The sequence below is a fragment of the Erythrolamprus reginae genome, chromosome 2 (assembly GCF_031021105.1).
Source record: "Erythrolamprus reginae isolate rEryReg1 chromosome 2, rEryReg1.hap1, whole genome shotgun sequence".
In the NCBI taxonomy this organism is placed as follows: Eukaryota; Metazoa; Chordata; class Lepidosauria; order Squamata; family Dipsadidae; genus Erythrolamprus; species Erythrolamprus reginae.
This window is the reverse complement of record NC_091951.1, coordinates 11,010,661-11,031,987: the sequence shown is the minus strand read 5'-3', so window position 1 is coordinate 11,031,987 and position 21,327 is coordinate 11,010,661. Positions and strand designations below refer to the sequence as shown.

The 21,327-nt window shown below is 43.9% G+C and overlaps 1 protein-coding gene across 1 annotated transcript in view; it reads left to right on the top strand.

Moving 5' to 3' along the window:
- Positions 1 to 21,327, top strand: part of LOC139159694 (major histocompatibility complex class I-related gene protein-like) — a 71,603-nt gene that overhangs the window by 42,897 nt on the left and 7,379 nt on the right. Inside the window, exons 6-7 of the mRNA XM_070737023.1 lie at positions 5,417 to 5,704; positions 13,486 to 13,755. Of these exons, the coding sequence (XP_070593124.1) occupies positions 5,417 to 5,704; positions 13,486 to 13,755 (558 nt within the window). The remainder of the gene's footprint in view (positions 1 to 5,416; positions 5,705 to 13,485; positions 13,756 to 21,327) is intronic.

The window sequence follows — 21,327 nt, the reverse complement described above, 5'->3', positions numbered from 1 at the left end:
ATAGGCTCTGAAGTCAAAGCAAGACATTATGATTAGTGTTGGGTGAACCCAACGAAGTTCGGGTTCGGCGAACTTACAGCGAACTTGGTGGTAGAGTTCGGGTAAGTTCACCAAACCTGAACCTGAACACTTCTGGCCCTACCCTCCCGTCTTCCGTCAAAACAGCCCGCGGCCACCTCTTTCCTTTTATTTCTTATGGAAAAGGCTTGGACGCTGCAGCCGCACCTTTTCCATAAGAAATAAAAGGAGACAGGCAGCTGTGGGTTTCCCTGGGCAATGGGCATAACGGGGGGGAGAGCCGCGCCGCCTTTGAGCCCAAAATTTCCCCGCCTCGGGAATGGCGCTGCAAGCAAAAGGAGGCTGGGAATCCCATTTGCTTCCCACCCATGAGGGGATTCTGGAGGTGGGGCTTTGACGTCACAGAGACTCCTGCCAGCCCAAAATTCACCCCTTTTGCCAGCCAAAGTGCTCATTTTCGCTGATAAAATCGCTCGGATCCGGGCAGAACTCGACACCAATTGGGAAACAGAGTCGACTGACAATGAGTGTTAGTGGGGGGTCAGAGGTCGACCTCTAGGTTACTCCCTTGTGGGGTGCCTCAGGGGTCAGTCCTCTCCCCCCTACTATTTAATATCTACATGAAACCGCTGGGTGAGATCATCCAAGGGCATGGGGTGAGGTATCATCAATATGCAGATGATACCCAGCTTTAAATCTCCACCCCTTGTCCAGTCAGTGAAGCAGTGGAAGTGATGTGCCGGTGTCTGGAGGCTGTTGGGGCCTGGATGGGTGTCAACAGACTCAAACTCAACCCTGATTAGATGGAGTGGCTGTGGGTTTTGCCTCCCAAGGACAATTCCATCTGTCCATCCATTACCCTGGGGGAGGAATTACTAACCCCCTCAGAGAGGGTCCGCAACTTGGGTGTCCTCCTCGATCCACAGCTCACATTATTTATTTATTTTTTATTTATTGTATTTATTGGATTTGTATGCTGCCCCTCTCCGTAGACTCGGGGCGGCTAACAATGATAAAAACAGCATGTAACAATCCAATCCAATACTAAAATAACTAAAAAAAACCCTTATTATAAAAAACAAACATCCATACAGACATACCATGCGTAAATTGTAAAGGCCTAGGGGGAAAGAATATCTCAGTTCCCCCATGCCTGATGGCAGAGGTGGGTTTTAAGAAGTTTACGAAAGGTGAGGAGGGTGGGGGCAATTCTAATCTCTGGGGGGAGTTGGTTCCAAAGGGCCGGGGCCGCCACAGAGAAGGCTCTTCCCCGGGTCCCGCCAAATGACATTATTTAGTTGACGGGACCCGGAGAAGGCCCACTCTGTGGGACCTAACTGGTCGCTGGGATTCGTGCAGGAGAAGGTGGTCTCTGAGATAATCTGGTCCGGTGCCATGAAGGGCTTTATATGTCATAACCAACACTTTGAATTGTGACCGGAAACTGATCGGCAACCAATGCAGACTGCGGAGTGTTGGTGCAACATGGGAGAAACATCTTTCAGCTGTGGCGAGGGGGGTGTTTGCCCAGGTTTGCCTGTTGCACCAGTTGCGGCCCTATCTGGATTGGGAGTCACTGCTCACAGTCACTCATGCCCTCGTCACCTCGAGGCTCGACTACTGTAATGCTCTCTACAAGGGGCTACCTTTGAAAAGTGTTCGGAAACTTCAGAATGCAGCTGCGAGAGCAATCATGGGCTTCCCTAAATATGCCCATGTCACACCAACACTCCGCAGTCTGTATTGGTTGCCGATCATTTTCCGGTCACAATTCAAAGTGTTGGTTATGACCTATAAAGCCCTTCATGGCACCGGGCCAGATTATCTCTGGGACCGCCTTCTGCTGCACGAATCCCAGCGACCAGTTAGGTCCCACAGAGTGGGCCTTCTCCGGGTCCCATCAACTAAACAATGTCGTTTGGCGGAACCCAAGGGAAGAGCCTTCTCTGTGGCGGTCTCGGCCCTCTGGAACCAACTCCCCCCAGAGATTAGAATAGCCCCCACCCTCCTTGCCTTTCGTAAGCTACAAATCCAATAAATAAGTAAGTAAGTAAGTAAGTAAGTAAGTAAGTAAGTAAGTAAGTAAGTAAGTAAGTAAGTAAATAAATAAGTAAATAAGTAAATAAATAAATAAATAAATAAATAAGTAAATAAGTAAATTTTCACGTTGTTGAAATTTCCCTGAGGCTCCCCTCCATGGGAAATCCCACCTCCGGATTTTGCAATGCTGCAAGGGAATCCCAGCAGGGGAATCCCACCAGCGTGAAAACGGGCGCTTCGGCTGGCAACGGAAGTCCGGAGGTGGGGTTTCCCAGCGAGGGAAGCCTGAGCGAAATCGCAGCATTGCAAAAATTTGGATCGCGGCTAGAAGGATAGCGAGAGGAAGGTGCACACACACACAAAGTGACTAGCTTGTCAGCTCCTCTGGGCTCCAAATCTATCGATCACCATAAAAGAGTCTCAGGAGAAGGGCAGCCTAGAAATCGAATCAATCAATCAATAAATTTTAATTGCAGAAATAATTTCTTTTTTATTAAGGATATTTAAAAATGCCCATCCAGTATGAAATGGGACCTTCCCCTCTGGCATCTCTCCACTATACCATGCCATTTGTAGAAATATCCACAAAGCAATCAACATTGTGACAAGCTAAATTTTCACTGGGCTGAATTAATTAAATCTGCCCATCTTCCTGTCCATTGACTCTGGGTGGCTTACAACATCTTAAAAAGCACACTATCAAACAATAAAATCATACATTTGGGTCAGATGGTATTAAGTAAACAGAGGAACTGGATTTGATCCTGGCCATGTCTGGAAAAAAAAATAAAAGGAGGGAAAGCTGAGAAACAAATAATTATTTTAACCCTTGAAATGCTGCTTGCTCTCCTTGCTGGGATTTGGCTTCAGATTAATAGTGTAGCTGCATGCTTGATGTATGTATATTGTGTTCTCTCTCACACGGCAAACGAGCAGCAATTAACTTCCAATTAAGGCTCAGACACAGTGTAGTGTCTGAAATAGTCTATTGTACAATCAGGTTTGTTGAAAAAACACAAATTAGAACAAAGGAATGTCCTTTGCCAAAATTCAAAGTGAGTTAGAGAACTGATAAGCAAAGTTTCCAAAACAAAGTTTCCAAAACAAAATTACTCACAGGCTTAACACTATACAGTGATACCTTGTCTTACAAACTTAATTGGTTCCGGGACGAGGTTCTTAAGGTGAAAAGTTTGTAAGACGAAACAATGTTTCCCATAGGAATCAATGGAAAAGCGATTAATGCGTGCAAGCCCAAAATTCACCCCTTTTGCCAGCCGAAGCGCCCATTTTTGCACTGCTGGGATTCCCCTGAGGTCCCCCTCCATGGGAAACCCCACCTCCGGACTTCTGTGTTTTTGCGATGCTGCAGGGGAATCCCAGCATTGCAAAAACGAGCGCTTCGCTGACAACGGAAGTCCGGAGGTGGGGTTTCCCAGCGAAGGGAGCCTCAGTGAAATCGCAGCATCGCAAAAATACCGAAGTCCTCGAAATCCCACCTCCGGACCTCTGTGTTTTTGCGATGCTGCGATTTCACTGAGGCTCCCCTCGCTGGGAAACCCCACCTCGTTTTTGCACTGCTGGGATTCCCGTTCTGGGATTCCCCTGCAGCATCACAAAAACACGGAGGTGGGGTTTCCCATGAAGGGGAGCCTCAGGAGAAGGCAGCGCAAAAACGGGTGCTTCGCTGGCAACAGAAAAACGGGTGCTTCATTGGCAATGGAAGTCCGGAGATGGGGCATCCCAGCGGTGGTGGTGGGTTTGTAAGGTGAAAATAGTTTGAAAGAAGAGGCAAAAAAATCTTAAACCCTGGGTTTGTATCTCGAAAAGTTTGTATGACGAGGCGTTTGTAAGACGAGGTATCACTGTAATTGTTCAGAACTGCAGAAAGGTATGTTTGTATGAAAGGCAAAAATGCCTAATGTGCTCTTTTCCTTTGAAGGATCAAATGTTGATTTTCTGCAAAGGGAACCTCCCAATCCCCTCCCCTTTTATACAACCTAGGATTATAGTCTGCATACAGCTGTACTGAAGTACCCCTTCTGAGTGTGTGTAACTGCTGTTGCCTCCTCTGCATCCTTTGCACTCCTGCGTCCAAGATAGGATCCTTCACCTCCTCTTCCTCATCAGACCCAAAGCCCCAGTTGGGGGTGTTATAATCTCTGCAGGACCCTCACACACTATCTCTCCCTCCTCCTCACTGTCTGACTCCTCTGACAGCCACACAGGCTGTCCATGCCCAGACGGACCCAATTCATCTGGCTCAAAGTCTGTTATCAAAGGACCTGGCTGCGATCCAACCACAACATACTGTATATGTGTGTATGGGAGGGAGGGTATCACAGCTGCCTCTTTCTCTCTATTTGCAAAGTCTGCCCATGTTTTTGATAGTGTTAATCCTCCTTTGTTCTGCATTTATTCATTTAGAAAAAAATTGGAGAAATAGAAAATGTATATGGCTACACAACTTATTCTCAGTGACTCTGACCTCTCTGCAAAGAATCAGTCCCTGGTGCCCAAAAGATTGGGGTCCGCTGGTCACTATCATTTCAGACCAATGGCTGTCCAGTCTTAAAAACTTCCAGTGTAGATGATTGAGGTGCTGCAAAGTCCCTGATCAAGACAATGTCTTCAGAGGGGCTAAGAGCAACCCAGCCATGTGGGGTCACTCACGAACGCGAATCCTAGAAAGAAGACTTGGACACATTTTCTCTCTGGGTGATGTGACACAGTATTGAGCTGTGTACTTCTTTTTATTTGGGAGCATAAGCAGATGGGGATAATTACACGTACATGTCAAGTGATATACAAACATCCAATAACATAATTTCACACATGACATATCTTTGAGTCCTTCCTTTCCCCAGATATCACAAACCAATTTCCTTGAATAATTTCCTTTGAGCAAATGTTTCTCACACCTAATTTCTCTGAAGCCTTCTGCCTTATCACAACCAATCTCCTTTTATCACAGTCTCGTCCTGTTTTGCTTCAGGCAATGTAAATCTCCCCCTTTGATCGTATAACGTCCTGTTTGGAGTGATGTATACTTGTTTATCAGTGAGATGTTTATTGAACCCTTTTATGGTCAGTTGTCTTCCTGTTGCAAATTTCACCAGAAATACAGACTAAACAAGTTAATTCCGTCCTATCCTGGCTGTAATAAAATCAGGGTAAGCAGAGCATTTTTATGATAGAGGTCCAGATATATATAATATGATATATTCCTATTCTAACATTCATGCTACATTGCAACTGATGATCTCCTGGGAAACTTTCCACCATTTGTGTTTAGAATTCTTGTATCAGTCGGAGGAGGGCTGTTCTTTCACCACAGGCCATCATTGCTATTTTGCAGAACTTCCAATAGTGAAAGTGACTCATCAAGAAGTCAACATCAACAACCTTCAAACCCTCACCTGCCAAGCCTATGGCTTCTATCCCAAGGAGATCAGTGCCAGTTGGAGGAAGGATGGGGGAATCTTCAACGAAACCAACAGTTCTTTACACATTGCCCCAAATTCAGACGGGACTTTTAATGCCAGGTTGAGTATTCAGATCAATCCCGAGGAGAAGAAACTCTACAGATGTCATATGGAACATGTCAGCTCCAGTGAGCCCCTGGATTTTCTTTTGCCGAATACAGGTGAGAAATCACAATAGGTTCCAACTGGAAAGTACAGAATATACAGGTACCGTATATACTCGAGTATAAGCCGACCCGAGTATAAGCCGAGGCACCAATTTTTGCCACAAAAACTGGGAAAACGTATTGACCCGAGTATAAGCCGAGGTTAGAAAATGCAGTGGCTACTGGTAACTTATAAAAATGGAAAACAATAAAATTACATTAATTGAGACATGTTTTAGAATATTTATTTTAAAGAAAACCAGTAAACTAGCTCTGTAAATTTAAAAGAGGGTAAACAAATTAACAATATTAACAATAAATTAAAAAGTAAAAAAAGTAGCTCGATCAGGAACAAAGCTAAAACCTAAGAGTTAAAATCCTTCAAAACTGGATTCCTTCTCATCATTAATTGGATTTACATTATTGTTCTGTTTTTATATATGCTGTGAGCCACCCTGAGTCCTTGGAGAGGGATTGCATACAAATCCAATTAAATAAACAAACAAACAAACAAACAAACAAACAAACAAACAAACAAATAAGTGTATCCAAAGAAGAGCTTCAGCATTAGCTGCTGTGAGGTTATCAGCATAGAAAACCAAATAGATAGATAGATAGATAGATAGATAGATAGATATAGATAGAAAGATAGATAGATAGATAGATATAGATAGAAAGATAGACAGACAGACAGAAAAATAGATAGATAGATAGAAATAGATAGATAGATAGATAGATATAGATAGAAAGATAGATAGACAGACAGACAGATAGAAAAATAGATAGATAGATAGATATAGATACAGATAGATAGATAGATAGATAGATATATATAGATACAGATAGATAGATAGATAGATAGAAAGAAAAATAGTTAGATAGAAAAATAGATAGATAGAAATAGATACAGATAGATAGATAGATGATAGATAGATAGATAGATAGATAGACAGATAGATATAAAGATAGACAGACAGATAGAAAAATAGATAGATAGATAGATAGATAGATAGATAGAAAGAAATAGATACAGATAGATAGATAGATAGATAGAAAGAAAGAAATAGATACAGATAGATAGATAGATAGATAGATAGATAGATAGAAAAATAGATAGATAGAAAAATAGATAGATAGAAAGATAGACAGATAGAAAAAGAATTCCTGTCTAGCTCTGCCTCATAACACATTATTAGATCCTATCCAAGCAAGGACAGCAACTACCACAAAATACCATTTTTTAAACAGTTTAAATCCTTTCAAAGGAGGGGGAGGAGAATCTGACAGCAGGGGGCCTTTTTAATCCGACTCACCATTGCAAATGGCTGCCTTCTTTGCTTAAGCTAGGGAGAGGAACTACGGGGTGCCAGAGGGGACAAAAGCTGGTGCCTCCTCGCTCTGGCTCAAGCAATGGCGCCCTCGTGTGGTGACCCGAGTATAAGCCGAGGCTGTGTTTTTCAGCCCATTTTTGGGGCTAAAAAACTCGGCTTATACTCGAGTATATACGGTAAGTCCTTGATTTACAGAAATTCATTTAATGGCTGTTCAAAGTGACCATGGCAGTGAAATGTTGGAGTAATGTTTTGCAGAAGCTATCCCACCCAGATAGCTAAAGCAGCTAACCAGCCTGCCTTAGACCAGGATGTCAGGAACCTTTGTCTTGAAGATAATTGAAGACACGTACTGCAGAGCTTCTTAGGAAAATATTTACTTCTTTCATAGCAAACCTACACTAACTATTTACACGATAGCTGTTCTGCCTGACTGGCTCAGGCAATGCGTAACAGTCCACTGGCTCAGGCAATGCGTAACAGTGTTGGATGAAGGTGGTGCCGTGGATATTGCCTACCTGGACTTCAGCAAAGCCTTTGATACGGTTCCACATAAAGAGCTGATAGATAAATTAGTGAAGATTGGACTTAATCCCTGGATAGTTCAATGGATTTGCAGCTGGCTGAAGCGTAGACATCACAGAGTTATTGTTAATGGCGAGTATTCTGAGCAGAGTCAGGTTACAAGCGGTGTGCCACAAGGGTCTGTTCTGGGTCCTATTCTTTTTAATATATTTGTGAGTGACATAGGGGAAGGTTTGGTAGGGAAGGTTTGCCTATTTGCCGATGACTCTAAAGTGTGCAATAGGGTTGATATTCCTGGAGGCGTCTGTAATATGGTAAATGATTTAGCTTTACTAGATAAATGGTCTAAGCATTGGAAACTGCAGTTTAATGTTTCCAAATGTAAAATAATGCACTTGGGGAAAAGGAATCCTCAATCTGAGTATTGTATTGGCAGTTCAGTGTTGGCAAATACTTCAAAAGAAAAGGATTTAGGGTAGTGATTTCTGACAGTCTCAAAATGGGTGAACAGTGCAGTCAGGCGGTAGGGAAAGCAAGTAGGATGCTTGGCTGCATAGCTAGAGGTATAACAAGCAGGAAGAGGGAGATTATGATCCCACTATATAGAATGCTGGTGAGACCACATTTGGAATACTGTGTTCAGTTCTGGAGACCTCACCTACAAAAAGATATTGACAAAATTGAACGGGTCCAAAGACGGGCTACAAGAATGGTGGAAGGTCTTAAGCATAAAACGTATCAGGAAAGACTTAATGAACTCAATCTGTATAGTCTGGAGGACAGAAGGAAAAGGGGGGACATGATCGAAACATTTAAATATATTAAAGGGTTAAATAAGGTCCAGGAGGGAAGTGTTTTTAATAGGAAAGTGAACACAAGAACAAGGGGACACAATCTGAAGTTAGTTGGGGGAAAGATCAAAAGCAACATGAGAAAATATTATTTTACTGAAAGAGTAGTAGATCCTTGGAACAAACTTCCAGCAGATGTGGTAGATAAATCCACAGTAACTGAATTTAAACATGCCTGGGATAAACATATATCCATCCTAAGATAAAATACAGAAAATAGTATAAGGGCAGACTAGATGGACCATGAGGTCTTTTTCTGCCGTCAGACTTCTATGTTTCTATGTTTCTATGTCCAAGGAAAAGAAATCAAACACACACGTGCGCTGCTAATCAGCAAACTTGTAGTAAATAAACAAAAAAGGGTTACTCAAAGCAGTTCTTAGTGTCCAAAAGCAATGATAGTGCAAGGCTTACTTCAGCCTCATACAAAAACACAGGAGAACACAAACAAAGACAACCTGCAATGAGCAAAGACGTTTCAGGAGTCCTTTGGAATCTTTGGAGCAAACAGCAAGTCCCAGAGTTTTCACCTCCCACTTGTCTGAAAAAGCTGGGTTGAAAACTCCAACGGCACGGAACAGAAACTTCAGAGCAGGAACCACAAAATAACACAGATAAACAGCCACAGTTTGCCTTGGGCCGTTGTTCCCTTTTATACCTTTAGCCCTCATTAAGGGAACCACACCCAGCCCTCAGTATAAGAACTACACCTAGCCCAGGTGCTCCTATAATGACTTGTAATACTCCTTAAAGTGATCCCTTCTTTGCATAGCTCTTCGGCTACGCAGATCAATATATTGATCTGCAGAAGAATCCAGAGACGAAAGACTGTCTGAGGGACTGCATGCCAAATTCAGCTGTCTGCTGAACCCTGCGTACCAGTGGTCTCATCCTTCTGGCTGGCTGCCATATCTTCCTGGCTGTCTGCCACATCTTCCTGGCTGCCAGCCAGGCTTTCACATTCAGCGTGTGCTGTGTCTCTCCCATCTGTGGGAGCAACGGCTGGCCCAGGTCCAAACACAACAGTAGCTATCTCTCTAGCAGTTACTATACATAGTACTCACAATTCTCTATTTACAATTCTCAGTTACAATATTCAGCTACAAGTCTTCAGCCACCACAAGCCACAATAATTCACAAGCCACTCTAAACTATACTAAGCCACAATACCTTCAAGTCAAGCCACAAGCCACACTTATGCAAAGGTGCATTATGTAAATATATACTTTTGTCAGCCAGTCAGATTACATTGCAATCTTCATATTCACCGTGACTAAGCAGTTTTACATGGTTGAAGTCATTACAATTCTTCTTTCTGCAATTTGGAATATAACATCAGGTAGGCCTGATCCTCACATGAAAAATGTGACTTACGATCATTTTTCATGTGACTTACTGTTGTGGTTAGCTCTGGCCCAGCTCTTGCCCCAAGGACTGTGGATGTGGGGGAGACATCCACATGCTGCAGGCCTGTTTTGCCCCTGGTGGAATCTGCTGATGAAGGCTCCTCTGAACAAGAAGACATGAGTGACAGGGAGGAGGAGAGTGTGGCAGACAGCTCAGAAGGAGATCAATTATTTAGCTCCTCCTTGGATTCAGATCAAGAGTTAATGATACAGCCACGCATGCGGAGAGCGATGCATAGGCAACAACAACTGAGAGATTATTATCAAAGAAAATGAGGCCACCTGTGGTTGGGTGGGGCTGTGGTAATTAGTGAGGCTGCTATAAATAGCAGCCTGTGGGTGTGGCCATTGTGGATGATTATCTGATCCTTGGGTTTTGTGACTGCTTTACTGACTTTGATCATTTGTGTGCTGATTTTTCCCCGCTTTGAAACTAAACAAGAGCAAAGTGTGTTTCACTTTGTGAAAGAAGAAGGACTGTGAATTGTTAGAGGTATAACAAGCAGGAAGAAGGAGATTGTGATCCCGCTGTATAGAGCGCTGGTGAGACCACATTTGGAATACAGTGGTACCTCGAGATACGAGTTTAATTCGTTCCGGACCTGGGCTCTTAAGTCGAGCAGCTCTTATCTCGAACGACTTTTCCCCATAGGAATTAATGTAAATAATTTTAATTGGTTCCAGCCCTCAAAAAACTCACAGTTAGTCTAAATTATGCAGAAAGACATGTTTTTAATGAAGAAATGTACATGTACATATAAATGAATAATGAAGTTTCTTTCACTTAACTTGTAAACTTTCTTAAACTTTTAAATTTACATATGTTCAACTTCTCTGCCACCCAATCCTGTAGGACAGAGGTCCCCAACCCTTTTTGCACCAGGGACCGGCTTTAAGCGATCAAGAGAGGAATGGGTGAATGAATGGATGGAGGGTGGGAAGGAAGGAAAGAGGGAAGGGACAGGAACAGAGGAAGGAAGCAAGGAAACTTATGAAAGGGGAGAGTAAGAGAGGAATGAGTGAAGGGAGGGAGGGAGGGAAGAAGGTGGGAAGGAGAAAGAAAAGAAGAAATAGAGGAAGGGAAGGTAAAAGAGAGAAAGAAAAAGAGCAAGAAAGAAAGAAAGAAAGAAAGAAAGAAAGAAAGAAAGAAAGAAAGAAAGAAAGAAAGGGGGAAGGGACAGGAACAGAGGAAGGAAGCAAGGAAACTTATGAAAGGGGAGAGTAAGAGAGGAATGAGTGAAGGGAGGGAGGGAGGGAAGAAGGTGGGAAGGAGAAAGAAAAGAAGAAATAGAGGAAGGGAAGGTAAAAGAGAGAAAGAAAAAGAGCAAGAAAGAAAGCTGCAAGCACCCCCCCGAGCCCCCCAGGCCGGCTGCAACCTTTTAAAACACGCGCGCCGCTTCGCAGCTGTCTCCTGAAGCCGAACGCGGAAGTTAGCGTTTGGCTTCAGGAGACAGCTCCTTGGCGCTTGTATCTCGAATTTGGGCTTGTAAGTAGAACAAAAATATCTCTCCCCTCCCAGCTCTTATCTCGAGTTGCTCTTAAGTAGAGCAGCTCTTATGTCGGGGTTCCACTGTACTGTGTTCAGTTCTGGAGACCTCACCTACAAAATGCTTTTGACAAAACTGAACGGGTCCAAAGATGGGCTACAAGAATGGTGAAAGGTCTAAGCATATAACTTATCAGGAAAGACTTAATGAACTCAATCTGTATAGTAGGCAGGGCAGAAGGAAAAGGGGGGACATGATAGAAACATTTAAATATGTTAAAGGTTTAAATAAGGTTCAGGTGGGAAGTGTTTTAATAGGAAATTGAACACAAGAAAAAGGGGATACAATCTGAGGTTAGTTGGAGGAAAGATTAAAATCAGCATGAGAAAATATTATTTTACTGAAAGAGTAGTAGATCCTTGGAACAAACTTCCAGCAGATGTAGTTGGTAAATCCACAGTGATTGAATTTAAACATGCCTGGGATAAACATATATCCATCCTAAGATAAAATACAGGAAATAGTATAAGGGCAGACTAGATGGACCATGAGGGCTTTTTCTGCCTTCAATCTTCTATGTTTCATACCACTTCTGAATAGCTCCAAATGGCTCATGGCCCACTAGTGGGCCATACCCCAGTAGTTTTGGGGACTCTTAACCTAAGCCAATGATGGCGAACCTATGGCATGGGTGCCACAGGTGGCATGCGGAGCTATATCTGCTGGCACACAAGCCATTGCCCTAACTCAGCTCCAATGTGCATGTGTGTGCTGGCCAGCTGATTTTTGGTTTGCACAGAGACTCTGGGAGATCATTTTTGGCTTCGAGAGAGCCTCCGGGGAGATGGGGGGAGGACATTGTTACCCTCCCTCGGCTCCAGGGAAGCCTTTGGAGCCTGGGGAGGGCAAAACATGAGCCTACCAGGCCCACCAGAAATTGAGAAACGGGCCATTTTCAGCCTCCAGTGGGCCTCTAAGGGGTGGGGCATTGAATTATGGGTGTGGGCATTTGTGCATGTGCGATAGCATGCCGACATGCTCTTTTGGCACCCAAGGAAAAAAATGTTCACTATCACTGACCTAGGCTAGCTAAGAGATCACTATCTCTGGACATTGGATACCCATTGAATATTGCCACTCAGTTTATTTGCCAGAAGTCTATGCAAAATTATATTTCTCCAAAGGACATATCTTTGAATTTTTTTACACCTTAAGTATTTGGTCTATGTGGGATATAGAATATTATATATAGGAGCAGGTATGTACTTAGTCCTGTGTTGTTTAGGAATGACTCCATAGAAACAGGAGCAGGTATGTACTTAGTCCTGTGTTGTTTAGGAATGACTCCATAGAAACATAGAAATATAGAAGACTGACGGCGGAAAAAGACCTCATGGTCCATCTAGTCTGCCCTTATACTATTTCCTGTATTTTATCTTACAATGGATATATGTTTATCCCAGGCATGTTCAAATTCAGTTACTGTGGATTTACCAACCACGTCTGCTAGAAGTTTGTTCCAAGGATCTACTACTCTTTCAGTGAAATAATATTTTCTCATGTTGCTTTTGATCTTTCCCCCAACTAACTTCAGATTGTGTCCCCTTGTTCTTGTGTTCACTTTCATGTTAAAAACACTTCCCTCCTGAACCTTATTTAACCCTTTAACATATTTAAATGTTTCGATCATGTCCCCCCTTTTCCTTCTGCCCTGCCTACTATACAGATTGAGTTCATTAAGTCTTTCCTGATACGTTTTATGCTTAAGACCTTCCACCATTCTTGTAGCCCGTTCAATTTTGTCAATATCTTTTTGTAGGTGAGGTCTCCAGAACTGAACACAGTATTCCAAATGTGGTCTCACCAGCGCTCTATATAAGGGGATCACAATCTCCCTCTTCCTGCTTGTTATACCTCTAGCCATGGTTTCTGATGCTTCTGTTTCTCCAGGCTGAAGTAACTACTCAGATGCTGAATGTCATGGAGAGCTTCTTGATCTGCAACTTTTATCCTAAAGACAATTCAGTTGGACACCCATTGAATATTGCCACCCAGACATCTCTTTGGAATTTTTTTACATCTCAAGTATTTAGTTAATAATGGATAGAGAATATCAGGATAGGAGAAGGTATGTTCTTTGTCCTGTGTTGCCAACTATAGGAATGACTCTGTCTTTTGATGCTTCTGTTTCTGCAGGCCCCTCAGCTGAAGTAACTTCTCAAGTGCTGAATGTCAATGACACCATCTTGAACTGCTCTATCTGCAACTTTTACCCTCAAGACATATATGCCACCTGGATGAAGGATGGAGAGAATTGGGATCAAGAGACTTTTCGTGGGGATACCATCCGTAATTGGGACGGGACCTACTGCACCTGGATCAGTATTGACATTAATTCCATCGAGGAGGACCGCTACTGCTGCCATGCTGACCACGAAGGCTTGCAGGAAGCACTCTGTGTAAAAGGTGACAAACTGCAGTGAAGGGAGAAATTGTGGGTGATGAAATTAAGCTTAGTAGTTCCCTGGCTTGGTTTTATTCAATTGAAAGGCTCCCATTTTTTTAGTTTGACGACTTACAATTAAAAGGCTGTATAATTTGAAATACAGTGGTACCTCATCTTACGAACGCCTCTTCTAACGAACTTTTCAAGATACGAACCCGGTGTTTAAGATTTTTTTGCCTCTTCTTCTGAACTATTTTCACCTTGCGAACCCAAGCCGCTGCTGCTGGGATGAAGGGGTTTCTTCCCCCCCCCTTTTTTTGAAGAAAGAAAAGGGAGGGGCAGCTTGGAGGGGGAAAGAGTTTGCATTTAAAAAAGTAGCAGAACAGCGTGCTTGCACAGGCACTGAAAGGATGTCTTTTGAAGAAAGAAAAGGGAGGGGGCGGCTTGGAGGGGGAAAGAGTTTGCATTTTAAAAAGTAGGAGAACAGCGTGCTTGCAGGCACTGAAAGGGTGTCTTTTGAAGAAAGAAAAGGGAGGGGCGGCTTGGAGGGGGAAAGAGTTTGCATTTTAAAAAGCAGGAGAACAGCGTGCTTGCACAGGCACTGAAAGGGTGTCTTTTGAAGAAAGAAAAGGGAGGGGCAGCTTGGAGGGGGAAAGAGTTTGCATTTTAAAAAGTAGGAGAACAGCATGCTTGCACAGGCACTGAAAGGGTGTCTTTTGAAGAAAGAAAAGGGAGGGGCGGCTTGGAGGGGGAAAGAGTTTGCATTTTAAAAAGTAGGAGAACAGCGTGCTTGCACAGGCACTGAAACGGTGTCTTTTGAAGAAAGAAAAGGGAGGGGCGCCCCTCTTGCCTTTCTTCCTTCCCACTTATCCTTTAGCTTAGCCTTGCTTCTTCCACCCACCCCCTTTAGCTGCTCCTCCCTGCCCTCTGTTCGCCTCCCTTCTAAAGTTTGGGATTTTCCTGAAGGATTTGCACGCATTATTTGCTTTTACAGTGATCCCTCGATCATCGCTAGGGTTCCGTTCCAGGACCCCAAGCGATGATCGATTTTTCGCGAAGTAGCGGTGCGGAAGTAAAAACACCATCTGCGCATGCGCAGATGGTGTTTTTACTTCCACCGCCGCCCGCCCTTCGCCCGCCCACCCCGTTGCTCGCGCCTGGGGTTTCCCGCGCGCGCGCCGCCCGCTCGCCCACGCTGTTGCTGGGGCCGCTTCCCAGCTGGGGAGCGGAGCTGGGGTTTCCCCAAGCGCGCGCGCGTTGCTGGGGCCGCTTCCCAGCTGGGGAGCGGAGCTGGGGTTTCCCCAAACGTGCGCGCGTTGCTGGGGCCGCTTCCCAGCTGGGGAGCGGAGCTGGGGTTTCCCCAAACGCGCGCGCGTTGCTGGGGCTGCTTCCCAGCTGGGGAGCGGAGCTGGGGTTTCCCCAAACGCGCGCGCACCGCCCGCCCGCCCACGCTGTTGCTGGGGCTGCTTTCCAGCTGGGGAGCGGAGCTGGGGTTTCCCCAAGAGCGCGCGCGTTGCTGGGGCCGCTTCCCAGCTGGGGAGCGGAGCTGGGGTTTCCCCAAACGCGCGCGCACCGCCCGCCCGCCCACGCTGTTGCTGGGGCCGCTTCCCAGCTGGGGAGCGGAGCTGGGGTTTCCCCAAACGCGCGCGCGTCGCTGGGGCTGCTTCCCAGCTGGGGAGCGGAGCTGGGGTTTCCCCAAACGCGCGCGCACCGCCCGCCCGCCCACGCTGTTGCTGGGGCCGCTTCCCAGCTGGGGAGCGGAGCTGGGGTTTCCCCAAGCGCGCGCGCGTTGCTGGAGCCACTTCCCAGCTGGGGAGTGGAGCTGGGGTGTCCCCGCGCGTGCCGCCCGCCTGCCCACGCCGTTGCTCGCGCTGCCGCTGGGGTCTTACCGGGGCAAGAGGGGGAAGACCCAGGGAAGCCTCTGCCCGGTGGGGAAACTCCACCATCTACGCATGCGTGGAAGGGCACACATGCGCAGATGGTGGAGTTTACTTCCGGGTTGAAAACTAGCGATATAGCCCTTTCGCGATGCTCGAGGACGCGAAACTCGAGGGTTCACTGTACATTGATTCCTATGGGAAACATTGTTTCGTCTTACAAACTTTTCACCTTACGAACCTCCTCCTGGAACCAATTAAGTTCGTATCATGAGGTACCACTGTAACTGATATCTGGGCAAGAAAAGTCACACGAGTTAATAATTCTTCTTATACTACTCTCATAATATCCTTTTATTCTCTAATTGATTTATTCTATTCCTAAATTTTGACTTCTATTTTTTTTCTACTATATTTTACTCGAGTATAACCTCTATAACCGTCATTGTGTATTATTGTGCATTAGACAAAAAAAATAAAAATAAAATAAAATAAAAATAAATCTTGAAATTTATTACAATGGGAATTGGGAACTCCTGACTTAAACTATCCAACAATTTGCCTGGAGTTACTTAAAATGGCTAAAAACTTTCATCGCGCCAATATAGGATGATTGTGATGAGATGTACTTGGATCTCTAAATAGTTTCTTTTTATTATTATTATTTTTTTAAAAAAATATTTCCTTATTTTAACACAGACAGACGTACACAAACATTTAAAAACATAGGACAGTGTGTGACAAACCTGTTTCCTATTTCTTATTGTGCTCTATCTATTTTATTATTATAACTATTATTTTACATATTATATACAGTATATTGTACATTGATCTTACTTCGATATCTATTTTTATTACACTTTTAACTGATCCTATTTTCTTTTAGTTCCAGATTTTAATTTTGTTTGACTACGTATGCTTATATTTTTCTTTTTCCCAACCAACAATAATACCTATTCCAATATTTGTAATATTTTGACTCATCTTTATCTTTTATCTCCATTGTTAATTTGTCCATTTCTGCACAGGATATTATTATATCTATTACATCTTCTTCAGTAGGTATATTTTCACTTTTCCATTGTTGCACAAAGATAATTCTCGCCGCTGTTATATGTAAAATTAGATATATTTGACATTTTTCACATTTTTCATGTATTATTCCCAATAAAAAGAATTCATCCCCCCACCCCCAATTTTTCTTTCTAATATTTCTTCCAGTCACTTTTGGACTCTATTTCAATATTTCTTTGTTTTGTCACACCACCACCATATATGATAATAGGAACCGATTGCTTTCCTACACTAGATGTAGGTTTCTTATCTATCTTCACTAATTGTATTGTTGTTGTATGCTACCTATAGAACATTTTGTACCAATTCTCTTTATACGCTGTAGCCAATGTCAAGTTTTTGTTTCTAGTTCATTTGTCTAAATTAATATTGTAATCAAAATTCTGGACCCATGTAATCTTATTTATTTATTATTTATTAATTTGATTTGTATGCCACCCCTCTCCGTGTACTCCGGGCGGCTCACAACATATCAAAGAAAACATAACAATACACCTGGATCCAATTAATGTAATTAAAAAACCCTAAGAGTTCTAATATAATTGAAAACATTCTTTACCATTCTATACCATTGTATAGTCATAGTATCTTTGACTTGTTCTTCTTCCATCTTACAATTTAACAAATATTGTTGGTTTTTAAAATTGATTTCTCGTCTGCTCCTAATAATATTTTATCTAGTGTTGTTCTTTTCTCTATTCCACATTCTTTTTTTATCTTTTTCATATCTTGATTTTATTTGAAGATACTCTCACCAGTCTAATCCAATCTCTTCCTATCATAGTTCCAATCTAGTTTTTATAATCCCTTCTTCTTTAATCAATTTCTTGTAGGTTATAACTTTACCAGATTTTTAAAAATTTGAGTGTACAAAGGCTTCTCATGGTGAGAACCAATTGGGAATACAGTGATCCCTCGATTAGTGCGGGGGTTACGTTCCAAGACCTCCCGCACTAATCGATTTTCCGCGGTATAGTGGTGCGGAAGTAAAAACACCATCTGCGCATGCGCGCCCCTTTTTTCCATGGCCGCGCATGCGCAGATGGTGGAGGTGGGGAGCGACGAGAGTGCGGAAGCCGACAGATTGCTTTGAATGCCGGTTGCCCCTGCCCCCCCAGCACCCGCCCGCCGGCCGTTCGCCGCTCGCCCGCCCGGCCGCTCGCTCGCCGCTCGCCCGTTCACCCGCCCGCCCGGCCGCCGTTTGCCGCTCGCCCGTTCACCCCGCCCGCCCGCCGTTTGCCGCCCGCCCGTTCACCCGCCCGCCCGCCATTTGCCGCTCGCCTGTTCACCTGCCCGGCCGGCCGCCGTTTGCCGCTCGAGAGCAAGAGGGGGAGAGATAGAGAAAGAGAGAGAAGGAAAGAAAGAGATGAGAGAGGGAGGAAGAGAGTGTGAGAGAGGAAGAAGCAAGATAGAGAAAGAGAGAGAGAAAGAAAGATGAGAAAGGAAGGAAGACAGTGAGAGAGAGGAAGAAAGAGAGAGAGAGAAGAGTGGAAGGAAAATGAAAAATTCTAACCTTAAAAACTTTCATTAGCATTCATTCAATAAAATCATACTAAAAACATTTATTGGTCAGGGGGAAGATCTAGTAACTCCAGTCTTGGCAATAATATGAGTTTTTAAACTCTTTTGAAAGGCAAGGAATGGGGTGGGAGCAGTGCAAATATCGGGGGGGGGGAGTTGCTTCCGGAGGGCTGGGGCTCCCACAGAGAAGGCTCTTCCCCTAAGTCCCGCCAGCTGACATTGTTTGACATTGTTTGAAACCAACTCTGTGAGACTTCACCGGTTGCTGGGATTCATGCAGCAGAAGGCGTTCTGGGAGATAGTCTGGTCCTATGCCATTAGGGCTTTGAATTGTGTCCGGAAACAGATTGGTAGCCAATGCAGTCCGCAGAATGATGACGAGATATGGGCATATCTTGGAAGGCCCAATACTGCTCGCGCGGCTGCATTTTGGACGATCTGAAGTTTCCGAACACTCTTCAAGTGTAGCCCCCTGTAGAGAGCATTGCAGTAGTCGAACCTCGAGGTGATAAGGGCATGAGTGACTGTGAGCAAAGACTCCCTGTCCAAATAGGGCCGCAACTGGTACATCAGGCGGACCTGGGCAAACGCCTCCCTCGTCACAGCCGAAAGATGGTGTTCTAAAGTCAGCTGTGGATCGAGGAGGACACCCAAGTTGAGTCAATAGTTCCCCCCCAGGGTGATGAACGGAGAGATGGATGTGTTGTTGGGAGGCAGTACCCAAAGCCACTCCATCTTGTCTGGATTGATCCTGAGCCTGTTGGCACCCATCCAGACCCTGACAGCCTCCAGATACCAGCACATCACTTCCACTGCTTCGCTGAGTGGACACATGGTGGAGATGTACAGCTGAGTATCATCAGCATACTGATGGTAACTCACCCCGTATCCTTGCATGATCTCACCCAACGGTTTCATGTAGATATTAAACAGCAGGGGGGAGAGGACCGACCCCTGAGGAATCCCACAAGGTAGGGACCTAGGAGTCGACCTCTGACCCCCTGCTAACACTGACTGCAACCGACCAGAGAGGTAGGAGGAGAACCATTGTAAAATGGTGCCTCCCACTCCCAACCCCTCCAATTGGCGCAGAAGGATACAATGATTGATGGTATTGAAAGCCACTGAGAGGTCAAAAAGCACCAGGAGGATAAACCCCTGTCCCAGGCCCGCCAGAGATCATCCATCAGCGCGACCAAAGCAGTTTCCGAGCTGTAGCCAGGTCTGAATCCTGACTGCCGAGGGCCTTATCCTCCTATATTACCAAGAATCCATGGAGTTAGCCACCTAAAGTTAACAGTGTGCCTAATCAGCTTGGTAGTCAAAAAAAGGTAAGGTTTTCTAAGGTCTCTGACTCTTTTTGGTACTTGCTTCAGGACCACCAAACGCCTCCCTCTGTATTCTAAATAGTTTCTGTTCTCTTCCCAATTTAGTGCCACTAATGCTGTATTAGATATGTTTTTACTGTCTCCTATACATTTCCCCCCGAGCACGTTCACATTGTAGGTAGTATTACAAATATTGACCCCCTCAGAGAGGGTCCGCAACCTGGGCATCCTCCTCGATCCACAGCTCACATTAGAGAAACATCTTTCAGCTGTGGCGAGGGGGGTGTTTGCCAGGTTCGCCTGGTGCACCAGTTGCGGCCCTATTTGGACCGGGAGTCACTGCTCACAGTCACTCATGCCCTCATCACCTCATGCCCTCATCACCTCGAGGCTCGACTACTGTAATGCTCTCTACATGGGGCTCCGCAGTCTGCATTGGTTGCCGATCAGTTTCCGGTCACAATTCAAAGTGTTGGTCATTACCTATAAAGATCTTCATGGCACCGGACCAGGGTATCTACGAGACCGCCGCACGAATCCCTGCAACCGGTTTGGTCCCACAGAGTGGGCCTTCTCCGGGTCCCGTCAACTAAACAATGTCGCTTGGCGGAGCCCAGGGGAAAAGCCTTCTCTGTGGTGGCCCCTGCCCTCTGGAATCAACTCCCCCCAGAGATTAGAACTGCCCCCACGCTCCTTGCCTTTCGTAAGCTCCTTAAAACCCACCTCTGCCGTCAGGCATGGGGGAACTGAGATATTCTTTTCCCCTAGGCCTTTACAATTTATGCATGGTATGTTTGTTTGTATGGATGTTTAGTTTTATAATAAAGGTTTTTAAGTTGTTTTTAGTATTGGATTTATATGATGTTTTTTATTACTGTTGTTAGCCGCCCCGAGTCTACGGAAAGGGCCGGCATACAAATCAAATCAAATCAAATCAAATCAAATCAATCAATCAATCAATCAATCAATCAATAAATAAATAAGGCATGGAGACTTAGTTATAAAATGGAGCAATCATTAGAAAAGTTTCCACCTGACCTGGTTTAATGACCATTTTTATGATGTCCGTTAAGCAAGTTAAGCAAACTACATGGTTTTCAAATTAATATGTAGTCATTATGCTAATCCAGCATATCCAATAGATATTTTTTGCCATTTTCCTGCCAGAAATGCATTATTTATTTTTTGAATTAATAGGAAAAAAAGTCTTTTTCAAATGAAAAATTGCATATTTCTTTAACCCAGCTTTCAATATTCAAAGTATTTTACCAGGATACCAATATTGGGAAGAATAACCAATATTCCTGCGAAAGAGTAAGGTTCCACTATATTCCTCGGAGAGGGGTGGCATACAAATCCAATTAATAAATTAATAAATTTGAATATAGTTCAAAATAATATTGACATTTTAAAGACTGGCATTTTAAGAAATTGTTTTTTCTTTAGAAAGAACTGAAATCTGGACAAGAAAAGTCTAATGTATCTTCAAATTTCTTACAAGTCCAACAGTGAGAATCTACAGTCCATCCTTTCTTATTCATTCTTTAACCACACCAAGAAAATCTTTGAATAGACAATCTCAACTTTAAGTCTAAGGAAACAACATTTAAATGTTAAAAAGAGCATTTTAAAAAAAGTTGATCCCCAGTCACCTGATATTTCTTTTTTTTTTGTAATATTTTTTTAGAAATTTTTTTATTGATTTAAAATACATATATACACATTTACAAAAACGTAACAAAAGGAAAATAACCAAAAAATAAAACAAAACAAGACTAAACAAAACACATTC